General features: G+C 56.7%; 1 protein-coding gene across 1 annotated transcript in view; it reads right to left on the reverse strand.

The window, feature by feature from the left end:
- The window catches only part of LOC144729217 (zinc finger protein 385D-like), a 132893-nt gene that overhangs the window by 38078 nt on the left and 70482 nt on the right, over positions 1–24333 (reverse strand). The window contains exon 2 of the mRNA XM_078609289.1: positions 5742–5881. Within this exon, the coding sequence (XP_078465415.1) occupies positions 5742–5881 (140 nt within the window). The remainder of the gene's footprint in view (positions 1–5741; positions 5882–24333) is intronic.

Consider the following 24333-nt stretch of genomic DNA (forward strand, 5'->3'; position numbering starts at 1 on the left):
TTCCAGGCGGTTAATTATTGAGCAGTGCATTTGCACGCGACGGCACAGATGTGCGGTGGCTCGGGAAGATGAACTCCAATCCTCGAAGCATGCCCGAGGCCAACGGCAAATCCCCGCCAGGACATCAGACACCTGGGATTAGGCATCGGCCAACCTGGGATGGGCCACTCGCTTCCGGGGCTGAGAGATTAGTCCCCAAACCCACCCCCCAACTTGGTCAATGGTAACTTCTGTGCCAACACCAGCACCGCTTGCCTTTCACCCCACGAGGATTAAGGGGCTCTGCAGGCCTCACATTTGGTGGCGCGCTCCGACTGCTCGCACGGCCAGGACCGTGTACGATTCGGCATGCCACGTCGCCGTGTGCCACGCCGGGGTTTTGTGGTGGAGCCACGGGCGGGCTGGCGGGTGGGCGGGCGGGCGGTGTTTGTGGTCCATGCCGTGGGGTTGCAGACGAGGCCTTTCCTCAAGGCTGGACGAGGCCTCCGGGTGGCAAAGTCCAGGTCGGGAGCGAAAGGGTCTCGTCCCATTCAATTACAACGTGCGGCCGCTTTGATCCCGGGGCTGTCAAATAAAATCGCGCCGGTGAACTGCTGCCAGAGAAATAGTGTCTTTTAAATTAAAGCCCAGCCGCTGCTGGCGGCACAAAGGGAATACAAATGAAATAAATAAATGTGGCGAGCGTGACTGACGGCCAACCTCGCGGATCAACCCGCTCGCCGATGATCAATCGCGGCCGCGTCCCCGGGACCGTCCCCGCATCCCGGCGACACGCAGGGACCGCACGGGTGGCCGGCCCTCCCGGCTTCGGCGGCTCACGGCGACCCCGGGGCCTCACAGCGGTGCCCGTGCCGCAGCTGCGCCACGACCCATCGCGGCTGCGCCCCGCCCCTCCGCCATGCCCCCCGCCGCTCAATCGCATCCTGCCTCAGAGAGACGATCGCAGACCACGGATCCCTCAGCAGATCGAGAGCCGCTTTACGAGGCGCGCGCCGACCTCTCGCCCACCGCCTTCTCCTGCGGTCGTGAAGGAGGCAACCGTTTCGCGGGATGGGAGATGCACCGCAGGAATTGCACCGGCCATTTGTTGCGGGTAGCCGCTTCTACAAATGACACCGAGGTTGCCACACGCTGCGCGAGCTTTGATACGGCTGTGTTGATGCATTGTCAGGCACAGCACATAGGGCAGACATACATCCAGCATACATAGCGCAAGCGGCACAAAGCAGGTACAGCAGACGCACCGAGTAGATGTGGCCTGTATGAATGGTGAACTTCTTTCGCACCGTACGTAGCCAACCATGCTAATGGGAGGTGCGGGGGAAAGACAACAAACTAAACATAAAAGAAATTCTAAAGAAATTCGTTTTCAATCGAGGATGAAAAGTGCATAGCTCCAGTAGCTTATTAATATCAGAACAGCGTTCCAGATGGCCGCAGACGCACAAAGCTCAAGGCCTGGTGCTGCTATGGTCTGTGTTGGGGTCAATTACCAAGCAAATTCGGTCTCCTTGTGGCCACTGTACTGGGGTCACTGGGCTCTGAATCACCCACCAGAACAAATCGGCGTTATCGCCGCTCTGAGACGCGCGCTGTCTGTTTCCATGTTTGTGCGGTGACGGTCTTCATTGCTCCTATCAAATCGCCACTTTATCAGGTGGTATGTACATAAGTGCTTTTAAAAAGGGCAGGCGATGGGAATCAAAGACATAAGTCAGCTGGCTGCGCCTGACACCAGATATATCTCGGTGGGTTTTTTTTTCTTTTATTGCCATCGCGGACAGCTCCACACATTCCCGTCATTCTTCAAAGGCGGCCTCGGCTATTATAATTCAGGGCCAAAACGGGACATTAAAACCGTCCGGATGACAAATGTTTCTTTTGTTAAGCGGCCGGATTTAATCTGAACTGATGGAAGACGATGTTCCAACGACGCGCAATCCATGCTCGGCATTAGAGGCATCGGGAAATATTGACCGGGTTCCAGAATCGGACACCGTGCCTGCCTGAGCGGCGGAGACTCCCGTGATGAACGCGATGTCACCGTAATCGCGCAGAAATGCCCCGTGCCCCCGCGGGACCGACCGCGCGGCGCGCTTGCCACCAATCGCTGGGCATGGTCGCTCCCACGCGCCGTCAGATTGTTTCTCTGTCGTCGACGTCTCTGTTGCGGTCGCCACCGCGTGACTCTGCCGGTCCACGCCACGCACCTCCCGCGCCGCAGTTCCAATAGGGTCGAGGTTGGGATAATTACACCGTTAACGCCAACCGCCGCAGCAATTAATACGTGTTAACAAGCTCCAAAGAGCACGCGCCGACTTGAAAATGGCGTGTGAATTAGCCGCGTCGGGTGGCGCCATTCAAGGGCGCGTTTGCAGGTGCAACAATAGCGCCGTTCGCGTCTGGCAACGGCGCAGCATTCCAGCCATCTTCGACTGCTGTAAGCGGCAGCCACTAGATTCAAGAGGCATAAGTGCTTGCTAAACGGGTGGCTCCGGCGGTGTCGGGTGTAAAAATGGGGCAACAAAGCGAGGCGAGGTGGCTGAAAAGGGTTGATTGGATCGGGGTTGATTTATGTCGTGGTGGTGGTGGGGGGGGGTAGCTGAGCCATGCGGGGCGGCGGAGGTCCTTCCCACAACGAGAGGAGTAAACAAGGCCCGGCAGCGTTGAGGAAGGATACATTACGGGGGAACATTAGGAAGTGATTAGTCCTGGAAGCAATTTCAGAGAGTGGTTCAAACAGGATTAGGATGGCACGGACACGTGCACTGAATGAATAGCGGGACTCATGCAGCGGGTTATGAATTCAAATACAGAGTTACGGAGAGGCACAGGGGTAAACCATGATATTAAAAACAGCCAGAGGATTTAATATATTGGCAGCAGCACAACACTGCTCCCGTGTGATTGGCACGGAGAGAGAGAGAGAGAGCCGGGCCTCCACGGGACACCGCGGCACGCGCGCTGTGTTCCACGGCGTGTGCCAGGGCACGGGGTGCCACTCGCGAGGCTGCGGCATTGTAAACAAAGCGGTGCGAATGTTTTCAGTTTCTGCAAACCGCATCGCTCGGCAGTCGGCGAAACCACGAGCGGGGGGAATTGGTGACGCCGGAGTGGAAAAGTGACGGAGGGGGGGGGGGGGCAGCGTAACGTGATCAAAGGCTCGGACACAGGCCCAATCAGCGGGCAGCTCAGCCACCACAACTCTCCTTCGCCTCTCTGCATATAAATTATTTCTCCACCTTTCGGGATAGATGCTGTCATCAAAAGCGAATGCACGGGCGCCCTCGGAAGTTGCTGAGGGATTAGAAACATGGCAGGTACACCGCTGTTGACATCCATGATGTAAATGAATCACAACAGGTGGGCGATGAGTAATCAATGGGTATCCAGGTGTGGATGAACACTTGTTAAGTTGAGGGGCGGGGGGGGGAAGTGGCCATGGGGACCCGTGTAGGCTCTTAATTAAGAAGGCAAAGCATATGGCTGGTTCCCATCCATCCCCAAATATTGGGAAGAAGAAGAAGAATTGACGGCCATCCCAAACTGAGGTGCGTCATGTCAGCAGACGGCACAAGCCCAGCCCCTCGTGTTAGATTTATTTATTTATCCGACACGGCGCGACAACGCGCCGGAGTTGACACGGCACCGGCATGGGGCTCGGCGCCGCGGCCCCAAACACGGCGCGTGTCGACGCGCCGTGTTTCGGGACGGGCGCACGCTATACCCCGAGGGGTTCAACGGAACGCTGCAGCCAGCTCTGTTAAAACAAGAGGCCACAACGGGTAGAGACGGCTCGAGCTTAGCCGTGGAGATGCACGTTGAGACCGATCTTGCACGAGGTCCCACGTGGAGGGTCGGGTTGGCCGCGGCCTGACGGACGCGCCCGCGCACAGATTGCCTCCAACAGCCAGCGCCGTCTACAGACTGCCCTGTGGAATGCCGAGATAGGGGCTCGGGTTAAAAGCTAGGGGTGGGGTTCAGGTTACTCTTTAAAGCTTTCCGACCAAGGTTTAAAGCCCTGTCCGTCTGCCCGCCCAGTAACGGGTGGGGGGGGGGACACTGGAACCGTTGTGAAGATGACCTGGCGTGGACGAACCTCGAGTGTAAAGCGGCATCGCTATTCGGGAGTTTCGTCCTCGTTGACTGCAGCATCGCCAACAAAAGTTTGAGACCGCAATGCCTTTGAAAATATACTAAATGCTACTTGCACTGGTGCTGAACACACATTTCTTGAAAGCTGCTTTTCGTGTTTAGTTTGTTGTCCTTCCCCTGCACCTTCTATGAGCACGATTGGCTACGTACGGTGAAAGAGAAGTTAACCATACACACATACATGCAGCTAATTATATCCTGTTCAAGACAAAACGTGTGTTGGAAAAGCGTCACGGAATCCATGTGCACATCGATACGTTTTTTCCCCCCTAACTTCTTTAGACCCCCTCCACCCCCAACCCAGCAAAGTGCCGTACAAAGTGGCGTGGGGTGCTCGCGGTGTCAAAACCACGGGGGGAGTGGAGGGGGAGTGGGGGGGGGGGCGAACGCTGGCAGCGGGCGTGGTGCGAAATGCGACGGCGCCGACGTGCGAAAGTGAAATACGTTCACCGGGGGCACTGGGTTAGCGCCGGGCCCCGGTGTTAAGCGAGGAGACGCACGGCGGCGCTCATTCTCTCTGTCAACACTGGCTTGGGCCACAAGCAGCGAAAGCGAGGAATGTGTTTGCGCGTTTTTAAAAAAATGTTTTTGCAATTATTAACACACTTGGATGTGAAAATTTAACCGCGGGGCTGATGCGCCCGTAGCCCCGGGCGGCTAGATCATGTGTATTTATAACAACGCGGGATCTCATTGAAACCTGGAGACTCTCTCGCCAGTGAGACCAGGGTTCAAAGAACAACTGGAATGAACGGCTCCGTTAAAAGAGCCTAATGGCAATTAACGAATTGTATAATCAATGACAGTTGTCAATTCACCAATTCATGACGGTCCCCTCCGCAATGCTTTATCCCTCGAGGACGTTCGACCATACTTCACTATGTTGATCAGCATGGGTTGATGAAGGGGGTTGTTAGGATGGATTCGGATGTTACTCACCGCTGATACTGGCTGTGGCCAGCAATGCTGAGTTCACAGTGCAGTGCATGAATCACCGCGCCGACCACAGATGAAAACGGCTTCACGCGGTTAATACACAAGATGCCTCCACTGAAAAGTTTCAGAATGTACGGGGACGCAGTTGTTTTTTTATGCAAGCCAAGCACGTGTTCTTGCAAGTGACGTCCTCGAGAATCCACTTCGAGGACATCTAAATTCTACCACAGACTTCATGTGATCAAATTCTGGAGTAAAATCACGAACCAAGATTATTATGGCAGCAGCTCCCCTCGTTAAAAACCGTGGCAGCTCCCCATCGGGTCACAGGCCCCAATCGGCTGCCCGCTCTTTACCCGTGCCCCTGATGGTCTGCGTTGTCCTAGCTCCGGCGGTAAAGCCGCGGTGCAGAGGGTTCCCATCACCGCGGGACCCGTCGTGCGGCCGGGTGAAGCTAGGCCGTGGCCGCAACTGTTGTCGCGGGGGCTCAACGGGGATAAGAGAGATCACCGGCTGCCCGGTCCCGGGCACTGCCTCTGTCCCGTTCGGCACCGCCGCTTTACCCCGGCGCAAAAACCGCCCCTCCCGCGCTGTCCCACGACACACGACGGCGCCGACGCAGAGCGCGCGGAAGGCGAGCGGTAACTCACAGCCGGGAAGGCGGAGAAGAGGCGCAGGGCGTGGGTGTGCGTGGCGGCCGCCTCCAGGGGGAACGGCAGGAAGGGCTTGAGGCTCAGGGTGGGCTGCATGACGTGCGGCGCGTGCAGGGGTCCGGCTGGGCACGGGCTCCCTGCCACACCAGGGCCACGCACGCGCAAGCGGGGCCGGGCACACCCACGCACAAGCGCACGTACGCACGAGCACAGGAACACACACGCGCTGACGCGTACATACACGCACGCAAACCAACAGATGTTCCCACACGCGCACGCGCACCCAAAGACACGCGCACAGGCATCCACGCACGTACGGCGACACGAGCGCATGCACGCACGCGCAGGGATGCGGCAGACAACCACGCGTACAGATCCACACCCGCGCACGCCCGCACAGAGACACGCACGCACGCATGCAGGCAGGCACATTTTTAGTGGGGAAATTAATACCCACGTATACACACAGAGACGCATTTGGTTGTGACCCGCACGTGTAACCCGAGACTCTGGCACCATAGTGCCTTGCATTTGCCAGCCGCTGATGGACGTCTGTGTCATCGGGTGCAGCCTGGCCAAGGGAGGTCGTTCTGCTGTCACCACACGCCCAGACACGGGGCCACCAGGTGCCATCCTGGGACCACCGGATCGTTGCTCCCCTCGGCCCTAATTAACTTTGAAAGTTAACAAAATAAATGAGCCCGGACTTTTTTGGCTGCGACTCTTGGCAGCGGAGCTGCTCTGGCTTGCGACTCGCATTGAGCGCGATCCCCCAAGTCACCCATCAACGTCACCCCGGTGAGCGCAAGGGGTGATGGCGGTGATTGGTGGCCCGTGACCTTCGCGCCGGAGTGCACGGTGCCCATTTGGCTTGCTGGGGGCCCCCTGGCCACCCCAGGCTGAAGATCCCCGAGGCGATTGAGGCTGGAGGCTCCCTAGCCACCTGCGGCTGCAGGCCCCCTGGGCGGTTGAGGCTGGAAGACCCCTGGCCACCCAAAACTGAAAGCCCCCTGGGCGGTTGGGGCTGGAGGCCCCTGGCCACCCAAAGCTGAAGGCCCCTGGCCACCTGAGGCTGGAGGCCGAGGCTGCCGAGTGTGAGCGTGCCGCTAGTGCGGCATGCGAATTGACCTCGCGCTGGCTGCTAAGCAACTGCCCAACCCCGAATGTCAATGCTTGCACATTGGGAAATGTAATAATAGACAGTGGCGCTGGGACGACATTAATTTTAGCCTCGGTGCAGCATAAACACAAAATCCACGCGTTTATTCGACGTCGCCAACGAGACGCACGCGACCTGAGTGTCTTCGGCGAGCGCGGCGATTGATGACAATCGCTGCGGTTGCTCAGGGCGCCTCCCAATAATGCCTGGAATACAAACAACGAAAAACACCCCACTCCTTGCTGATTAAGAAATAAACAGCAGAGACGGCGGTGAGCGAGCACACACTGCAAACAGCCACGGCGCCTGACTGACACCACGCACCCTCTGCGTGCCGTTTCTCCACGAGCGCTCGGACCTCAAGCGCTCTCCTCCCGTCACCGATAAAAAAAATTATGAAACAGATAAAAAATGCACGCGCATTCCTTGAACGAGGCCCTTACAATTTTCCATCTGCCTGCGCCGCCTGGATTATATCTCGTTTTTAGCCGTCATCAGTCATTCTGCCTGTCGGCTCTGCGCCTGGTAATTCATCAAGCGAGCGCGGCGGCGACGTGAGGTGGGAGGGAACGTTAGCGCTGCTCGGCCGCTCAAAGACGACACCGTCGCCACGGCGGCATCGCGGGTTGCTGCGCTCGCACGGCCCGGGAGACGAAGGGAGGGTGAGTTGAAGTCGAGAGTGGGGGGGGGGGGGCTGGGCGTCGGGGGGGGGGGTAGCGGCGGCACTCGTGGCCTGGGCAGACCTTGACTCTGAGGGCGGCAGGGAGAGAAAGGAGCCGTGATTTTGTCTCCAGGATGTACGGCCACTCACGTGGGTGGTGGCAGCGGCCGCCAGGCCGCCGGTGACGGTGGCTGCTGCTGCCATGGGTGACGGTCGCCGGTGAACTGGGTGGCAGAAGGCTAACTCCACCACCCTGGGTTTAGTCATCATTTCTCTGCGGTAATGGCCTAGGACAGTGGTTCCCAACCTGTCTGCGGACCCCACAGACCACTGCGAACTGTAAAAACATGTTCGCGGACGACCCACCGTGCGGCAACACAACACGTGCGAAAGCGCTTCTTGTGGGCGTGCTGAGCAGCAGCAGTGGCCCGCAGAGCACGTGCAGGCAGAGTTTGCCGCAACAGAGAGCTGTGAATTGCTCACAAATGTGTGAAAATGCACGTGCACGAAGAATCTATTCAGTTCGCGAGAACAACGCACGGGCGAGAATGTTGTTGCGGGATCATACGAGCGTAAGAGTGCATTTAATCTGTTAATCATAAATGCGCTCGAGCAACTTGAGATACTTATTTATCGGCGCCGAGTGAATCCGAAATTGTGGAGGAGGAGACCGGGGTCGGCTGCGCTGGCTGCCGCTCCGTGAATATGCTGCGTGGCAGGACGAGGATTACGCGAGGATTAATTGGCCGTGCAGAGGTGAGGCTTTCATGCCGTTTAGTCACACGCGCATCAAGGCTGCCACGAGCTCAAATTAGGCAAGGCGAGACGGAGGGTGAAAGGGGACGGACGCCAACTGGAACGGCCGCTCGCTGATAATTGTGGCTTTCGCGCTCCGGCACTGTCCGCGGCTTCAAGAAATCCCAGAGCGGATTCAAAACGACCGCGCGTGCGTTCTCAGCACGGCATCTCTGCTTTAATCGCACGGCACAGGGATGAGCCAAGCGGTGTTCGTGAAGGTCCCTTCCTATCAGCAACAGAGGTCATTAAACAGCAGTGGATCAAGACCAGATGAGTGCAGTTGTCATGATGGTGCACACCGCGCGCGGTCTTGTTCAGTCTGCGGGGTTGAGTCTTCGTTCCTTACGCAGCCCATTAAAACCGTGCTCTCTCTTGAATGGCGCACGTGCCAAAGTGGTGAAAAACACCGGGACAGCGAAATGCATCATCCAGACAACATCAGGAATCTGAGAAATCGATAACACCGTGGCCACCTTCGCCGACTCAGTTGCCACGCGGCCTCCTCCATCGAGGGCTGCCACCGCGTCGAGCTCACGCAGAATCGGAATATTTATTCATACTGGAGAAATATCACTAGCCTATGAAGCTCTTTTCACAGATGTCACGCAGATATAGGAAATGGAGGGGGGCAGCCTCGCAGAGCGCTCCTCGTCACGACGCACAACACGCCACGTGGCGCAGGACGCGACGCTTCCGCTGCCTCCACTGCAGAGAAGTCGGCAGCAAGCCACCCTGCGACAGAGAGAGGGGCTGCCCGGTTACCGGTAGGGTCACGAGGTGATTGGTCGATGGGCAACGAGATGCGCTCGAGTGAGGCGCCGCGCAGAATCCGTTCAGCAGAGCGAGGGGATGCAACGCACCGTCCTTGCCAAGCGCCCGCGCACCTCCACGGCGCGCTATCAGCCGCCACTTTAAGAGATATCACGAGACGGCGAGCAGCAGACGTGCGCAGAGGATATAGAGCTTCACCTCACTCAGGGCAGCAGCAGCAACACATCGTCTGCCCACGTCACCCCTGTACATCACAGGCGCGATACCCGTGCGCGTGATTGGCAAGTCGTCTCCTCCACATGGCCACGAGATCGCGTTGTGAGTGCCGTGCTCGCGCCGAAGGCTTCTGGAGTTTCCCGCATGAACAAAGTCCCTTTGTTTCAGTTTCTCTGCTTGACTTTGAACGTCGAGTGACCTCGTAACTTCCCGAGTTTAGATGGTGAGGGATTAAATGTCGCGTTCCCAGCAGCGGGGAGGAGAAGAGCCTGCCCTGACAAGTTGACATTTGCCGGTCCTCTCTTTCTCGCGGACCGACCCACGCTGCAGAAGAGTGTTAATTTACTTCAACACCCAGCGTCCATTGCGCACTGTGCTCTCATTAACTGATGAATTAAAAAAATCCGATAAGACCGACAGGGAGCCTGAGGCTGTTTAAAGACCGCGTCGTCCGCTTGGGTCACAGGACCTCATCGCCTCCTAGCAACGCCTCACCGCCTCCAGAGACTCCTTGACATTTCAGATGCCCTCGGAGTTTCCTGCGCAACCGCGGCCGCCGTCAGGGCGTTCCGTGTCCTGAGCTAAAATCTAAGTCCATTGCCGATCAAGCAAGCATCGCAAATGTGCTCATTTCATACTCACAGCGCTGAGCAGGTGTCAGAAATTCCACTATCCTCTGGTTGGGGAAAGTCTATTCTCAGTACTGCTGACATCCCACAGAGTGGCTTGAAAGGGTTGATGGGCCGAGTGGATCCCCGGTTGTGAGCCATGTGCTCTGGCCACTGCACCATTCGGCTGGGCAAATGCCCTCTTTAACTTCCCTCCATTCGTGTGTTGTCGTGGTCAGCTATAAGCAGACTGAAAGCGGAGGAACTGTGCATTAAAATCGCGCAGACTTAATAGCAAAACGAGTATCACGCCACGAGGTCACACGGATCGGATAATTGAAGACAACAGAAAAAACTCGGATACTTTGCCATGTATAAACACACTATTCAATTCGAAAATGTGGCTAGAGAGGGGGGGGGGCTCAACGGGCTCAGCGGGCTTACTCGCGATGATGTCAGAATATTGAGCCAACAGCCCACAGAGGTCCCGGGTTCCTTGCCCCCTCCAACCCCCCCGGGGAGACGCAGGAAAAATCCGATGCCGCCTCCTGAGCCTAGACAGGGGCTCTCCAAGCCAGAGGTCGGGCAGTGCATGCCCCCCCCCATCCCTCGCTCATCGCGCTCAGGGTCGCACCGAAGTTGGCGTTTGCGCTTCAATTGTCCTCGCTGAGACCCTGGAGTGCACTGCGGCACCGACCCTCGCGTGCAGAGGGCCGGGCGGATGTCATCGCCGTGGCACCGCGGGGTGACGGGCGCGAATCACGTCGTCGCAGCGACGCGCGCGCGGCGAGGGGGCCCCCAGCGTGCCGCGTGGACACGGCCCGTTCTGCGGTGGGGGCCTCGGCCCGACCGAGCTGCCGTGCGAAGAAGAACCCGGCGCCCATGCCGCCAACGAACCGTCAGCACGCGACAATAGACAACAGATGTTGGAAAAACACGTAAACATCTCGGACACGATGTCCAGTCCCGTTTACGATCAGATGAACTCACCAGTCAATTTCAAAACCGAGAAGATAAATCTCTGAAAGGTCCCCCGTTAAGGCAGTGGCGGCGGCGGCGGCTTCACTGACGGCTGCCGCCGAGGCTGTGCGGGGTAGGTAAGGGCGACGACGGTGGGTGCCGGGGTGATGAGCCCCCATGGGGCCCACAGGGGGCAGCCCAGCTGCCTCTGCTTATCTATACCCCCCCTTTGATTCCATCGGGCGGCGACACCGCCGCCGCCGCCTCGCTCCGTGCGGCCTCCGCCGCTTGATGGACAGAAGCTGCCGCGCTCATTCCAGAGCTGTCAGCGTCGCCGACCGGCCCACGGATGATCGCCGCCCTTCCACCGATTCCCTAATTAGGCTGCCGCTAGGCGAGCCTTGGGCGCGCTCCACTCCGCGAGCGTCGTGCTCCGCTTCGTGAGCCTTCGGCGTACGCCCGGCAACGCCGGCGCTTTGGCCACGCAAGCCTCGCAAGTGGAACGCGTTCCATCGTTGGACCGTATTTTGTAAGCGATGAACAAAAACACATTTTGCACTTGATCCGGGGCTCATATTTTGCCCGGATCCAATTACCTTCCTTTAATTATACCGTGTGTCCGTGACAAAGTGTTGCAGTTAATCTGAGCGACGCAAGGAATTACCCTGACCCTGGCCGGGGAGAGCGTTTCTATTTACAATGTGCTCTGACAGTTGAACGGCTTCATTCCAAAAACCTCGTAACATCTTTACGCCGCTGCTATCCTGAACCACTCAGCTGCTCGCCGTGCTTAGCCACCGCGTGCATTGATTCGGCCGGATTAGAGCCATTCTCCCGACACCAGGGATATATTGATGAATTGAGGCTCTTTAAAAAACGGGACTCATCTGATTTTGAGTCAATTGCATCGGCCGCGGTGTCATCAATTACCGCAGCTTGCGAATCACCCCCCCCTCCGACTCCCGCCCCCCAACCGCTGCTCCGACACCGGGAATGCGTGGACATTTTCATTGCCGGGTATTAAACGCTCACTTATTGATGATCCTTCATTAGTGTGACTCACATTGGACAAAATAGCAGACAGGGGTGGAGGCTGCTCCATAAAACTGCCACAGGATGCGGGGTGCCGGGCCTTCGTGTCTGGCCGCAGCCTCGCGTGATCAGTCCACTTCATTCGTGCATCAAAAAAAAATGTTCATCCCAAGTTCTCCTTGAGATTATTTGCTTCGCGGTTTGAACATGAATTATAAAACGAGTCCATGTGGTTTCCTGCTCAAATGAGCATTGATGCGATGCTCATCTCCTCTTAACAGCCCTGAGCCACCGGTGGGAAAATCTACATTCCTATGACAGGGATGAGTCGAACCTTAGGACAACCGATATTGACTTCGCCAGAAAAGTCGTGCAGATTTTGTCAACCCTACAGGGATGATGGGTTAAATCAAACCCCAACCAGGATGTGAACTCGCAACCTTTTCGCTTGCGAGCCACTCGCTCTTCCGCTCAGCCACCCGGCCGGGTATTAGAATCTTCACGTGCATTTGAAGCTATTCCAAAAAAGGTATATTCATAGTGCACGACTCTGGTGGCAGAATTGTGATTTTAAATTGCACTGTATTAATTCACTCCAGCGCGCATGAATTGTGTTTGAAAAATACAGAGGGCCCAACTGAGGCCACTCCTAATGAGTTCCCAGAGGCTCGGGGGGGAGGCGTCTCCCTTGCCGAATGCTTTGACCATCGCCGTCACGGTCTCCGGAGCGCCCAGCCACGAGCCGGGAACGATTCTCGTCGCATGGAAACAAACGGTGCAAGGCCGCGGCGTTTAGAGGCAGAAGCAGGTACGCACGTTCATGCGGCGGACGTTCAATTTCGCCACAAATAAAACAATTCTCTTGTGAAATTGTGCCCCTTTATCTATAAATGTGGAGCGAGCGTTTGTCAGCGCTGAGCAGCTGCTGCTGCTGCTGCTCTTTGTGAGCGGGCGTGGGAGAGGCCGAGACCGAGGCTTCAGGAACCCCTCTCTCTGGCATTGATTTTGAATTACACACTAACACCCCTCCACACCTTGGCTTCCCACATCATGGGGGCTTTTAAACTAAAGTGTATTTAACAAGATCAAGAGCTCATTTTGTGAAATGTAGAGCTTGTTTCTGTGGGAAGTGGAAACATTTTGCACGTGGTGTCCGTTTGAACAGCCACGATGTCAGAATATTCTTTTCAGAATCAGAATATTTATTTATACTGTAGGAATCAGATGAGCTATAAAGCTCGTTTTGTTCACAGATGTCCAGTAAGGGGTGAGTCCAATATTACAACAACAAACACTACTCAAACATGATTATAGTGCAAAGTACAAGAAAGGTAAACAAATAACCCAAACACATACAAATACAACACTAAACCATCCCCATCCTACCAGGCGAAGCCCACTGAGGTATGAACTTTTTTTTCAGAAGCCACCTGGCCACAAATGATAGCTCAACAAAGTTCCCTATCATTTGAAAATTTATAACACCAAAATAATCTAAATAATCTCAATGCATGTTTGTATACGCGACCACGGGGAGAGAGAAACACTGCAAATTCCAAATATACAGCAGCAGGCGTCAGGATCGGGATCAAACCCACGCCTTCTTGTATACCAGGCGAGGTAGTTAACATCTCCTAGCCACCGTGATGATGATGAGAGAGAAACACCGCAAACTCCAAATATACAGCAGCAGGCGTCAGGGTCGGGATCGAACCCCCGACCTCCCGCATACCAGGCGAGGTAGTTAACATCTCCTAGCCACCGTGATGATGAGAGAGAAACACTGCAAACTCCAAATATACAGCAGCAGGCGTCAGGGTCGGGATCGAACCCCCGACCTCCAGCATACCAGGCGAGGGAGTTAACATCTCCTAGCCACCGTGATGATGAGAGAGAAACACTGCAAACTCCAAATATACAGCAGCAGCAGGCGTCAGGGTCGGGATCGAACCCCCGACCTCCCGCATACCAGGCGATGTGGAGGGCCCGGTGGGTGCAGCCGCTGTCACGGCGGTGGGCAAACTGTGCGCCGCTGTCACGAGCAGTCTGCCCGTCACCCTTGGATTGTCTCCGCACGAGCTCCGGTCCATACATTAACTGCGAATTTATATTCCACCAGTATTCTGCAAAGGCTTCTCAACCCCCTCCCAATTTTATCTTCATATAATTGGACATCTTGGCTTGGCCAGCGGAAAAGTTGTGTCTCAGCAGTGACAAATGAGAAGCATTGAGAATTGAAAAAGGATTGAGAAGGGATCGAGCCGGATAACTTTTCTTTGACGCTAAATATACCCCACGTCCTTTTGGCAGAGACCCTCGCCAGCGCGCAGAACCACCCTTCCAGCGTTCATCGGCGCTAACAATTACGAATATCTGCCCCTAATGCACCAGCGTGTCTAATTAGCGGTCGCTGTCTACGGCGTTGAGCACGATCGTGTGATGCCCGCGCAGATAAGATCGCTGCGCGCGGCAAAGCGGCGTCGCCCTCTTTGTTAACCTTTAACTAGAAACGTCCCTCATGTGGAAATGTAATTAAATAATTACAGCACCAGCCTTCGACCCCCGCTGCTAATGTCGGATAATTGACGCTGCAAGGGTCGCGGCGTTTTACGAGAGAGCGCTCCAACAAACGCTCGCGCCGTCGCGCGCGCGCGTGCCACGGAGCGCGCGCGGGGGGGGGGGGGCACGCGGGGGGGAAGGGGGGGCACGCGGGGGGGGGGGCACGCGGCTCACCCCGCGGGTGACCCTCCAGAGCTCCCGAGCCCGTCGGTCCGCACGCCACCCGATGCTCCCAGAGACCTCTCGGGCACGGCACGCAAACCCAGGGCAATGGCATAGCCCGACACTTGTGGACAACAGCCCCTTCACGCTCCCCGCGTCGCCAGCGACAACACGGCCTCAAGGCGCGCCCCGTGCTCCGTCACGGGTACCCCTGCGAGAAGGGGGCGGCCCATTCCAGAGGCGGTGACGCACCCGGGCTCGTCAGGTCTGAGAAGCTAAGCGGGCGTTGAGCCTGTGGGGTAGCGCTTCGATGAGCGACCTTCGCCGCAAAATGAACGGGCGCTGGATGCGGCGCGGCGCGGGGGGCTACGTTGTCACCAGACGGAAGTGCAGCAACTTCTCGTGTTGTGCTGTACCGTGCCCACGTGGCTATGCTCCTTGCCTTCACCAACCCGCATTGACCAGCGTGGTGAAGTATGGGCAAACAATGCCCGCACGGCCCTCATCCAGCAGCAGATTCGCATACGTGCTCCGTGAAATGTCATGATTGTTTAGCTCGTGCGACAGAGCTCTCTGTGCTCACACTCAATGTGCAATATCCCGAGCCATATTACAACTCTCTGTGCACGCATTAAACATACTCATGTCAGAGGAACGTGGAATTTCCAACAGGGCCTTGTGCCGTGCACGAGGGGGCGAGTTCTGGCGCGCACTGGCGTAAGCGGGAAACCAACTTGCCGTTGTGCTCACGACGTTGTGCTCACGACGTTGTGCTCACGACGTTGTGCTCACGACGTTGTGCTCACGACTGCAAACGGCTCACGAGCCCCTTAAAGAGTTGCCACGGACGCAAGCGAGTGCCATCGACTCTCACTGCGGCGGCGGCGGCGACGACGAAGTGTGCCCTCATTTGCCCCCGACGCACAACCCTCTTAATTCCGCTCTTGGGTCGAGCGAGGGATTTTAATTGGCGCTGAAGAAGTCGAGGAACCAAGCGAGGGACACGCAGGGGCGGACGCGCCAACCATGGCGCGGCCTCCCTCCCTCCCTCGCCACCGGCCGCTGCCGCTGCTGAAAACTCGCCTTTATTAAATCAACACCCCGAGCGCAGATGAAAATATCAACATCCGCGACGACATTGTGGCGTGGCAACCCCTCATCATCATTATTATTATTATTCTAGTTTGACGCGTTAAGACTGCTCCCGCTTAGGGCGTTAGCGATCGCCGTTGTCGTGGTGAAATCTCCCCACGGTCACGTCACGGAAAGGCAGGTATCACGCAAAAGGTCATGGGCGTATTTTGAGACTCGCATCTGGAATGTATTGATTCTTGGGTCAGATTGCGACTTGAGGCGTGCGCATAAACCGCTCTTCCCGTCTGCCGCCCTCCCCCCCATCCTCCTCCTCCTCTCCACTGGCCCTATCCCTGATTGAGGCTGTTGGGGGTCGGCGGTGGGGAAATTCAGACGAACGGTCACTGCACCTTCCTGTCTGTTAGTCGAAATGTCGCACTTATTAAATAAAATGCCGGTAGCTCCCCGGATCGTTGTCACGAACATCCGACTTAATAAACTCGCGGCGTCGCGTCCGAGCTCCAACATCTGCGAGGATGGTTAAGCTTTTAATTGTTTTCTCGATAACCGCGATGCTCGGTGAACTGGGGGGGAACGCTGCCAGACGACCCCCCCCCCCTTCCCCGGGGGAGCGAGGCCTCCGCGCCGCTCCGATCCCCGCGTCCCCGCTTTATCGCGCGGGCAGGTGAGACCATCGATCTGCAAGCGCGCGATAACCGTCTCCACCCCCCTCCGCTCTGCGATCAATAAAACACACGAAGGCTCGCGGGCCTGTTGCTCGCACACCGTGCAGGTGGACGTTTCCGGGGGGGAAACACCCCCCCCCCCCAGAACTTACAGCGCCGCATCGCCATGACAATCCACAAGTGTGCGCACTCGAAAAATATTTCCCGAGCGAGCGGCAATATCGGATAGCGCATGTTTACGGCCGTGACATTACGCGCGCACATGGCGGCTCGGGTGAATGTACCCGGCGGAGATCAAACGACGCGTTCCCGGAGGGCGGGGGTGGGGGGCGGCGGCAACGGCCGACAACGACGGGAGATGCGCCGCTGTCACCGAGCGGCGGCCGCGTCGCATGCAAACAGAATCATCGCCGAGCGCGCCGTTTTGAGAGATCGGTCAATTTGAGTCTCGAGGAAGCGACGCGGGAATTTGAAATCACAGGGAAAAAAGAAATCCATCGAGCCAGTCATCACACGCTCCGCAGGCGTTCCCCGGAGCCTGCGAGGCGTCTCATAAAAGCCGACAAAAACAGGGCCTCTTTTAAGACCTCACGCACCAACCCCGGTGCTTCTGAGCCATCGTCAAATAAAAAAATATATAACAAACTAGTTCCTGAAAATAGCCAATAAAATGTCCAGCTGTATCAACATCAGACCTTGGCAGCGCCGTTCAGAATGCTTTCGTGACCACATTACAAGCGTTCAGCAAGCGTTTTAATTTGGAAAGGGCGTGTGTGATTACAAAGTATCTCTCCGTGCTGGCATTTTGGCATTTACGCGTGGGGCAATGATGCCCCCCCCCCATCAAACCATGGCTAATAATATTGCAGGGCTCATTCACACGGGGTCCACGATCCATTCGCTGAAACTCCATCGCGAAGTACGATGAGCTCATTAAAAGCGCTTAAAGGCCTAGCCGGGGCTCGCGTGCAACGTTGGGGTTGTCACAGGTCGGCTGTTCGTTGCAATCTGTCACTCAGCTTGGCCTCCCGCTACAGTCACATTGTGTGGGTAGTTTTAGGCGAAGTGCCACATTGTGGGGGCAGCCAAGAACATACCCCCCTCCCCAAGAACATACCCCCCTCCCCTCCGTCATAAAACTGTGAATGTCCACCACTGGCCTAAGAGATGTGAACTGCAAAAAGAGTTTGAAATTAGTGGACATCTGTGAAAAATTGCTTTATAGCTCATCGGATTCCTCCCGTACAAATATTGTGACTCCGAGTCTGACCGTTGTACCTTTTTTTTTTGGGAAAACTATGATCTCACGACATTCATGGCGTTAGCCGAGCATGGCAACAAGTTTATTTGTATTTTGGGGATGGGCCCAACGTGGCAGTGCCGGGTGTTGGCAAGCTCACCACGCCGCGCGAATGGTGCCAGCCCTAATGTCACGGCCGAGAGAGGAGCCGGGGTGTCGCACCGCACGCCTCTTGTTGCCTTTGGAACTCTTGGGTTACAGCTCGAAACCCCGTCGTTTGTTGTGCACCTCAACCGCTCCGTGTGAAGCCAGCAGCTGTAAAAATAGCGCTGGCAGAGCCTCCCCGCTAAGCCCTGGCCACGGGCCACTGGGGTGGCGGTGAGGGTTGAGGCCTCCCCGCTAAGCCAGCCCCGGCAGTGTGGCCGCAGCACCGCTTGCTATGCCGCTGGAACGGGCAATGCCTGGCCCCGCGGTGTCAATTCCTACACTGGAACCTGGAGGCCGCTGCTGATATCACACGACTGCCTCCACACACAGAGCGTGTCGCAACCTCAAAAACGCGTGCCGAATCCACGTTTCGCGCGGGGGATTTGGGTGTTCAATTTGCGGTTTAACAGCTTTATCCAGGACTTTTTAAAATATATATTTGTATATACGGTTTGCTATAAGAGATGCAATTACTTTCCGTTAAAGTACAATATTATAAAACATTACACCACTGTGGTACAGTCACCGAATTACACGGTATCTCTTGAAGCTTACATCTATGACGCCGAATAACTAAACCGCCGTGACCGACGTCTGAGCAGCTAAAGCAGCCGACGCTGAAATACGCCCAAAGGCGGCGTGGCACACGAGCCGTGGAGACAGGGGGAGGACTCTGAAGCGGACAATAACTCAACGGCAATAACAATAACTCAAATGTGCACACGACGAGAGAACCCGTCGCAAAATCTGCCTGCAACGAACACGGAGCTCTCCGAGCAACAGACGCCTCCACCTGGGTCACCTCTGCTGCCTTCAGGTGTCAGACCACGCAGGTGGCAGCAGCATGCGGGCTGTGCGAAGGTGTGAAGCTTGCGTGTGAGGCTGTGTGTGAAGCTTGCGTGTGAGGCTGTGTGTGAAACTGTGTGAGGCTGTGTGTGAAACTGTGTGAAGCTTGCGTGTGAGGCTGTGTGTGAGGTTGTCTGTGAAACTGTGTGAGGCTGTGTGTGTGGCTTGCGTGTGAGGCTGTGTGTGAAACTGTGAGGCTGTGTGTGTGGCTTGCGTGTGAGGCTGTGTGTGAAACTGTGAGGCTGTGTGTGTGGCTTGCGTGTGAGGCTGTGTGTGAAACTGTGTGAGGCTGTGTGTGTGGCTTGCGTGTGAGGCTGTGTGTGAAACTGTGAGGCTGTGTGTGTGGCTTGCGTGTGAGGCTGTCTGTGAAACTGTGTGCAGCTGTGTGTGTGGCTGTCTGTGAGGCTGTGCATGAGACTGTGCTAACAGCACTTGACCCAGCAGTCTGTTAAGACTATACGGGGGACCTTTGTCTTTCGGAGTGCGTAGACGTGGCTCTGGTCCAGAAGGCACGCCACAACAGCAATACCCACGGCTCAGCTCGCAGCATGTTGCTTCCACTGACCTGTGGCGCCCCGAGGGAATGAGTGAGGTTAAACGAGATAAAGAGTCTCTGAGAGTACAATCTTGGCAGCTGGAGCACGGGGCGACGAGCAATCCGCTCCCAGCCGGTCGTGCGGCGTGCCACACAACCGCAGGCCACCCTGAAGCCGGATAATCGTCTAACGCGCGCAACACTTCTCCAGGCCGTGAACCCGGCCTCGGCACTGCACGGCCCCCTTTCTCTTCCACGCCGGTTAACGCGCGACCCCGTGCCATCTACCGCCCCGGAGGCGAGGGAACACGGCTTAAAGAAATCTACGCGCCCGGTGGCCAGACGGTTTGTCCCGCGCCTTCCGACTTCGGTGGCCAGTTGTACAAAGCACCAAACGCGAACGTCATTTGGGCAGGAAACTCTGGGAGGGGGGGCATTTCGCCCGAGATGTTTTCGTGCAAGCGACTCGGCCATCGAACGACGGCCACGCCACCTGGACCGCTGCGTTCCGCCGCGTGCGTGCGGACGTCTCTCTCGCGTCACGTGACGCCCGTCTCTCCCCCTCTGTCTCTCTCGCGCGCGCGCGCCGGCGGCTGCGGCAGCCGTGCAACAGAATAAATCTGCGGCAGGTGAAAACGTTGACAGCGGAGATTTTCCGGCGGTAATTCAACGCGACACCGATATCGAGGGCGAGCGATGACGGCCACGTGGTCTCCCTCCCTCCGCCAGCCGAACACGCGGCAACGGCCCCCCGTGCCACGCGGTAGCTCGGGTTCAGGGCTCGCAACAGGTGCCACCATGAGCGGGCGAGGAGAGGGGGGGGGCAGCGACGCGTGGCCACGCGTGGTCTCCCGCCCACCGTCCACCGCCCGCGAACGTTGAGTCTCGAGCTGCGCGGCTGCTTGGACCCCCCCACCCCCCTCTCCCCCCCCACTCCCCCCACCCCCCTCTCCCCCCCACCAAGAGGATCGCCGCAAAGAACGGAGTTCTCAAACCCCGATGTTCTTCTGCTCCGTCAGGCGGAGGGAACACGGTGAATAAATGAGCGCAAGGCAACCGCGAACAAATTCCCCGGATTTGCGCCGCCGAAAGCTTCGAAGACTTGTTTGACTGCAATTTATTGGCTTCCGTCGCGTTCGAGCATTCCGCTTCCCCTTAAAGAGTTTATTTTTCATTCGCCGCGTGCTAAGAGCGGTGGAAAATTTAGAGATTATGCGATTTAAATGAAAACATTGTTTCATGGTATTTGTGCTCAAACTCTCCGAAATATTAAAAGGCAGAGTCGTACAAGCACCGCCCTGGCACAAGGCTGCTGGTGGGGGCTTAAGGGGAAGCCCTGAGACTGGGAGTGCTGTGGGCTTAAGGCGCTTAAGACGGAGAAAGTGTTGCGAATGTTTTCTTTCAGCAAAAGCCCCAACGTGGCGATGACTCCCGCCTCACGCCCCTGCACAAAGCCTGGGAGGCCACGCATTCACTCGGTCCACGTTTAAAAATAGTGTCTGTGCTTCCTCGCTGCCTCGCCACTCGCTCCCGTCACTCAGTCGAATGAACTCCCGGTGGACGGAGACTCAGAACGCGGGGCCGCGTGCAGAGAAACGGTGGTGGCTCGGGCCGGCGCGGCACGGCTCGGGCCGGCCTGACACAGTTCTGACCAGTGCCACACGGCTCTGGCCGGCGCCACACGGCTCGGGCAGGCTTGGCACTGCTCTCTCCAGCGTGTCACGGCTCTGCCTTTCGCGGCACGGCTCTGGCCGCGACGGCGAGTGTGCCCGGTGTCCGCTTCTGCTCTCGGCTGTGTCCGCGCCGTGGCGAGGGCTTCACAGGAGCAGCGCAAAAAAAGAGTCACCTCCCCGTGCGCGCGTGCATGCGTGTGTGCGTGCATGTGTGCGTGCATGTGTGCGTGCATGTGTGTGTGCGTGCGTGCATGTGTGCGTGCATGTGTGCGTGCATGTGTGTGTGCGTGCGTGCATGTGTGCGTGCATGTGTGCGTGCATGTGTGTGTGTGTGCGTGCATGTGTGCGTGCATGTGTGCGTGCATGTGTGTGTGTGTGCGTCCATGTGTGCGTACAGGCGTGCGTCTGGCGCCAGCGTTGTGACGCGACAATGGAGAAGTGCACAGGCGTACACGTGTGCTGTGAGCGTGCGAAGCGACGTGGCGGGGTCTATGCGTTTTGAGCTTGCGTGTTTGTGGCAGAGGCTATCACCGCCACATAGAGGCACGAGGCACGGGGCCTTTACCCCGCGAGGGCCCATTGCTTTAAACTGAAAACTCATTTATTTAGAAGTGCTTTTTGTGGTCAGTTTGTTGTCCTTCCCCTGTACCTCCGATGAGTGCGGTTGGCTGCGTACAGTGCAAAAGAGGTTCAACATACATCCGTATAAAAGGTCCTTGCTCGGTTTGCTGCAACCCAAAGCAGAATTGCCCCGCAATTATTATAACAATAAAACAATTAATTTATTATAACTGTCAGTTTTCTCTCACGGCATGGCTGCGTCCTTACGGAAAGCGTCGCACCACATACGGTCTTTCAGTGACACTGTGAGTCATTGGAGGCACTGCCCGGCCAGGCCCCTCATCGCGTTATCACACGGACACACATAGACACGCATAGACACACACAGACACGCATAGACACATACAGACACACACAGACACACAGTCGCGGGCTTCTAATGAGAGCAATGCCGCGTCAGAACGAGGCCCTTTGGCCATCGATCGGCCGCGTTCCCTCTCGGCCGATTGGCCCTCGTGGACAAGGGGAGACCGCCATCTCTCGCTCGAAAGCATGCCCTTGACCCATCGCTCGAGTCCACGCTGCGGAGGTGTCGGGGGCAGACGGGGAGGGTTCACCATTCTCCGCAGCTCACCCGAACGTTTGTGTTGCAAATTGTCAGCTCGAGATGTCCCCTGTGATCCGCCAGCTCAATGGATCCTCTTACATACATTTCCCGGGCGTGAACTCCCAGAGGAAGCCCGGGCAATTTTGTGAAATGACAATGGGAAAATTCCCCAATTCATCACCGGAAAACGCGGCACGGTCTTTGGAGAGAGCTTCGGGCGTCGCCGCCTCATTTCTCAGGGCGGCCGTTGAATGGCAGCGGCGCTCCCGGCTGAGGCCTCCTCCTCTCCCCGCCCGCCTCGTGCCGGCGACGCTAAGTAGCCGACGAAGGGGGTGAGGCGTGGCGCTGCAATGGAGCATTCTGGCGCGACCGTCAAAACAAACCCAGACCGGTTCTTAGGGCGGGACCTTCCTTGCCCGCTTGCCCGAGCTCCCTGTGACGGGAGCCACAAGCGCCTCGCCGGGTGCCCCTATCCCGTTCCGCTGGTTCAGCGGTAGAGCCAGTGGCTCGCAATCGGAAAGTTGCGAGTTCAAATCTTGGTTGGGGGTTTGACTCAGCCCCTCATCTCTCCCCTCCTGGGTCGATAAAATGAGTACCACTTTACGTGGAGTGGAAGTATATGCAATGGTTGTCCTATGAATATACTCCCCACCAGAGGATCGTGGAATTTCCACCACTGACTCAAAGCTGTACACGGTGCAGCACATCAATGCTAATTAAAGTGGGAAAATTATTTTGACGTTGATTCAGGCCTACAAGGCACTCATACCTCGTTGCCATGGCAAGGTAGTGGCCAGTGGAAGCCAAACGTTATCGACTAATTCAAAATACAACGATGAATGTTGATGTGAAGTGTGCAGTCCCGTGGAGCTCTGCTGGGTTTCTTGATTGACGTCTGTGTGAGCGCTGCGTTAACTACGCGGGGAAACATCGTGTCAGGCTGAAGGTGAGTTTTTACATAAAGCTGCAGTGCAGGGCACGATGAACACAAAGGCACTTCATCATCATCATAATCCCTGATCAAATAATCTGCAACCACAAAAGATGTGTTACGCAAGAGGAGATACATAGATATATAATAAGGGCAGATGCCAGAAACTCAGATCGGTCACAGGGAGAAGTGGCAAGCAGTGAATGGACAGAACAGCCTACTGAGTCAAACGCTCGCACCGAACCTTCCGTAACCCAACTTCGAACTCACCCCGACCAACTGGCCAACTGCCCACGGGAACTAGCCGTGCCACTATAAACAACCACTCAAACAGTTCCTTCACCAGTTTAACACGACGAATATCCATAATACTGTTTTTTTTTGGGTTACATCGCGTAAATATAAATGTGTTGTTAAACCCGCCACCACCAATTAGTAAGGTTTGCCACACAAACAGAACGCGCCAAGCTCCTTCACCGCTGCTGCTATGGCAGGGACTCCTTGTGCGTTTTTGATCACTTCAGTTTTGGTGTTTACAGTTTGACGCGCATCTGCGGCCGTCTGGAACGCCCTGCCTTCCGATATTAGGAAGCCACTGGAGCTATGCACTTTCACATCTAAATTGACAACTCATTTCTTTAAAAAAAAAACTGTTTTATGTGTTGAGTCTATTGCCCTTACCTCGCACCTCCAGTTAGCACGGTTGGCTAAGCACGGTGCGAACGTTCAACAGGCTGCAGTGGGTGGATGGCCGAGTGAGTGGTTGGGTGGCTCGGTGAATGAGTGGGTGGCTGGGTGGATGTGTGGCTGGTTGGGTGGCTGTGCGGCTGGACAGCGTGGTTGGTGCGGGTGCCCTGACACGCGTGCGAACACTCGACGCAAACCTACGACGGGCGAGCGTCGTGTGCACGAGTGTGTGTGCGTACGTACGCACGGCACTCCGCATGGAATGGGGGTTAATGCCGAGGCACGCGAGGAACGCCGGCCCCATGGGGCTCCCAGCGGCCGCGTGATTGACGGCCCGGCCCTGCCTGGCCCTGCATGGCGTGATGGATGGGGGGGGGGGTATGCCGGGCGGGCGCGCAGCGAGGGGGCGCACGCAGCGTCGTGTGTTAAGGAAGGCCCGCGTGGCCATGATGTATTCGTATCTGCCCGTTATTATAGACTCCCCACATCAGGGCTTGCTCCGTGACATCGGACGTGTGCAGCAGGACAGAAAAAACAACCCCGTGGAATGCGTGCGGCTTGGAGAAACGACTGCGAAAGCGATGTAGGTTAGAGGCCCGGTGGATGGGCGTTTTGG

Source organism: Lampetra planeri, chromosome 31 (assembly GCF_965212315.1).
Source record: "Lampetra planeri chromosome 31, kcLamPlan1.2.h2, whole genome shotgun sequence".
Taxonomy (NCBI): Eukaryota; Metazoa; Chordata; class Hyperoartia; order Petromyzontiformes; family Petromyzontidae; genus Lampetra; species Lampetra planeri.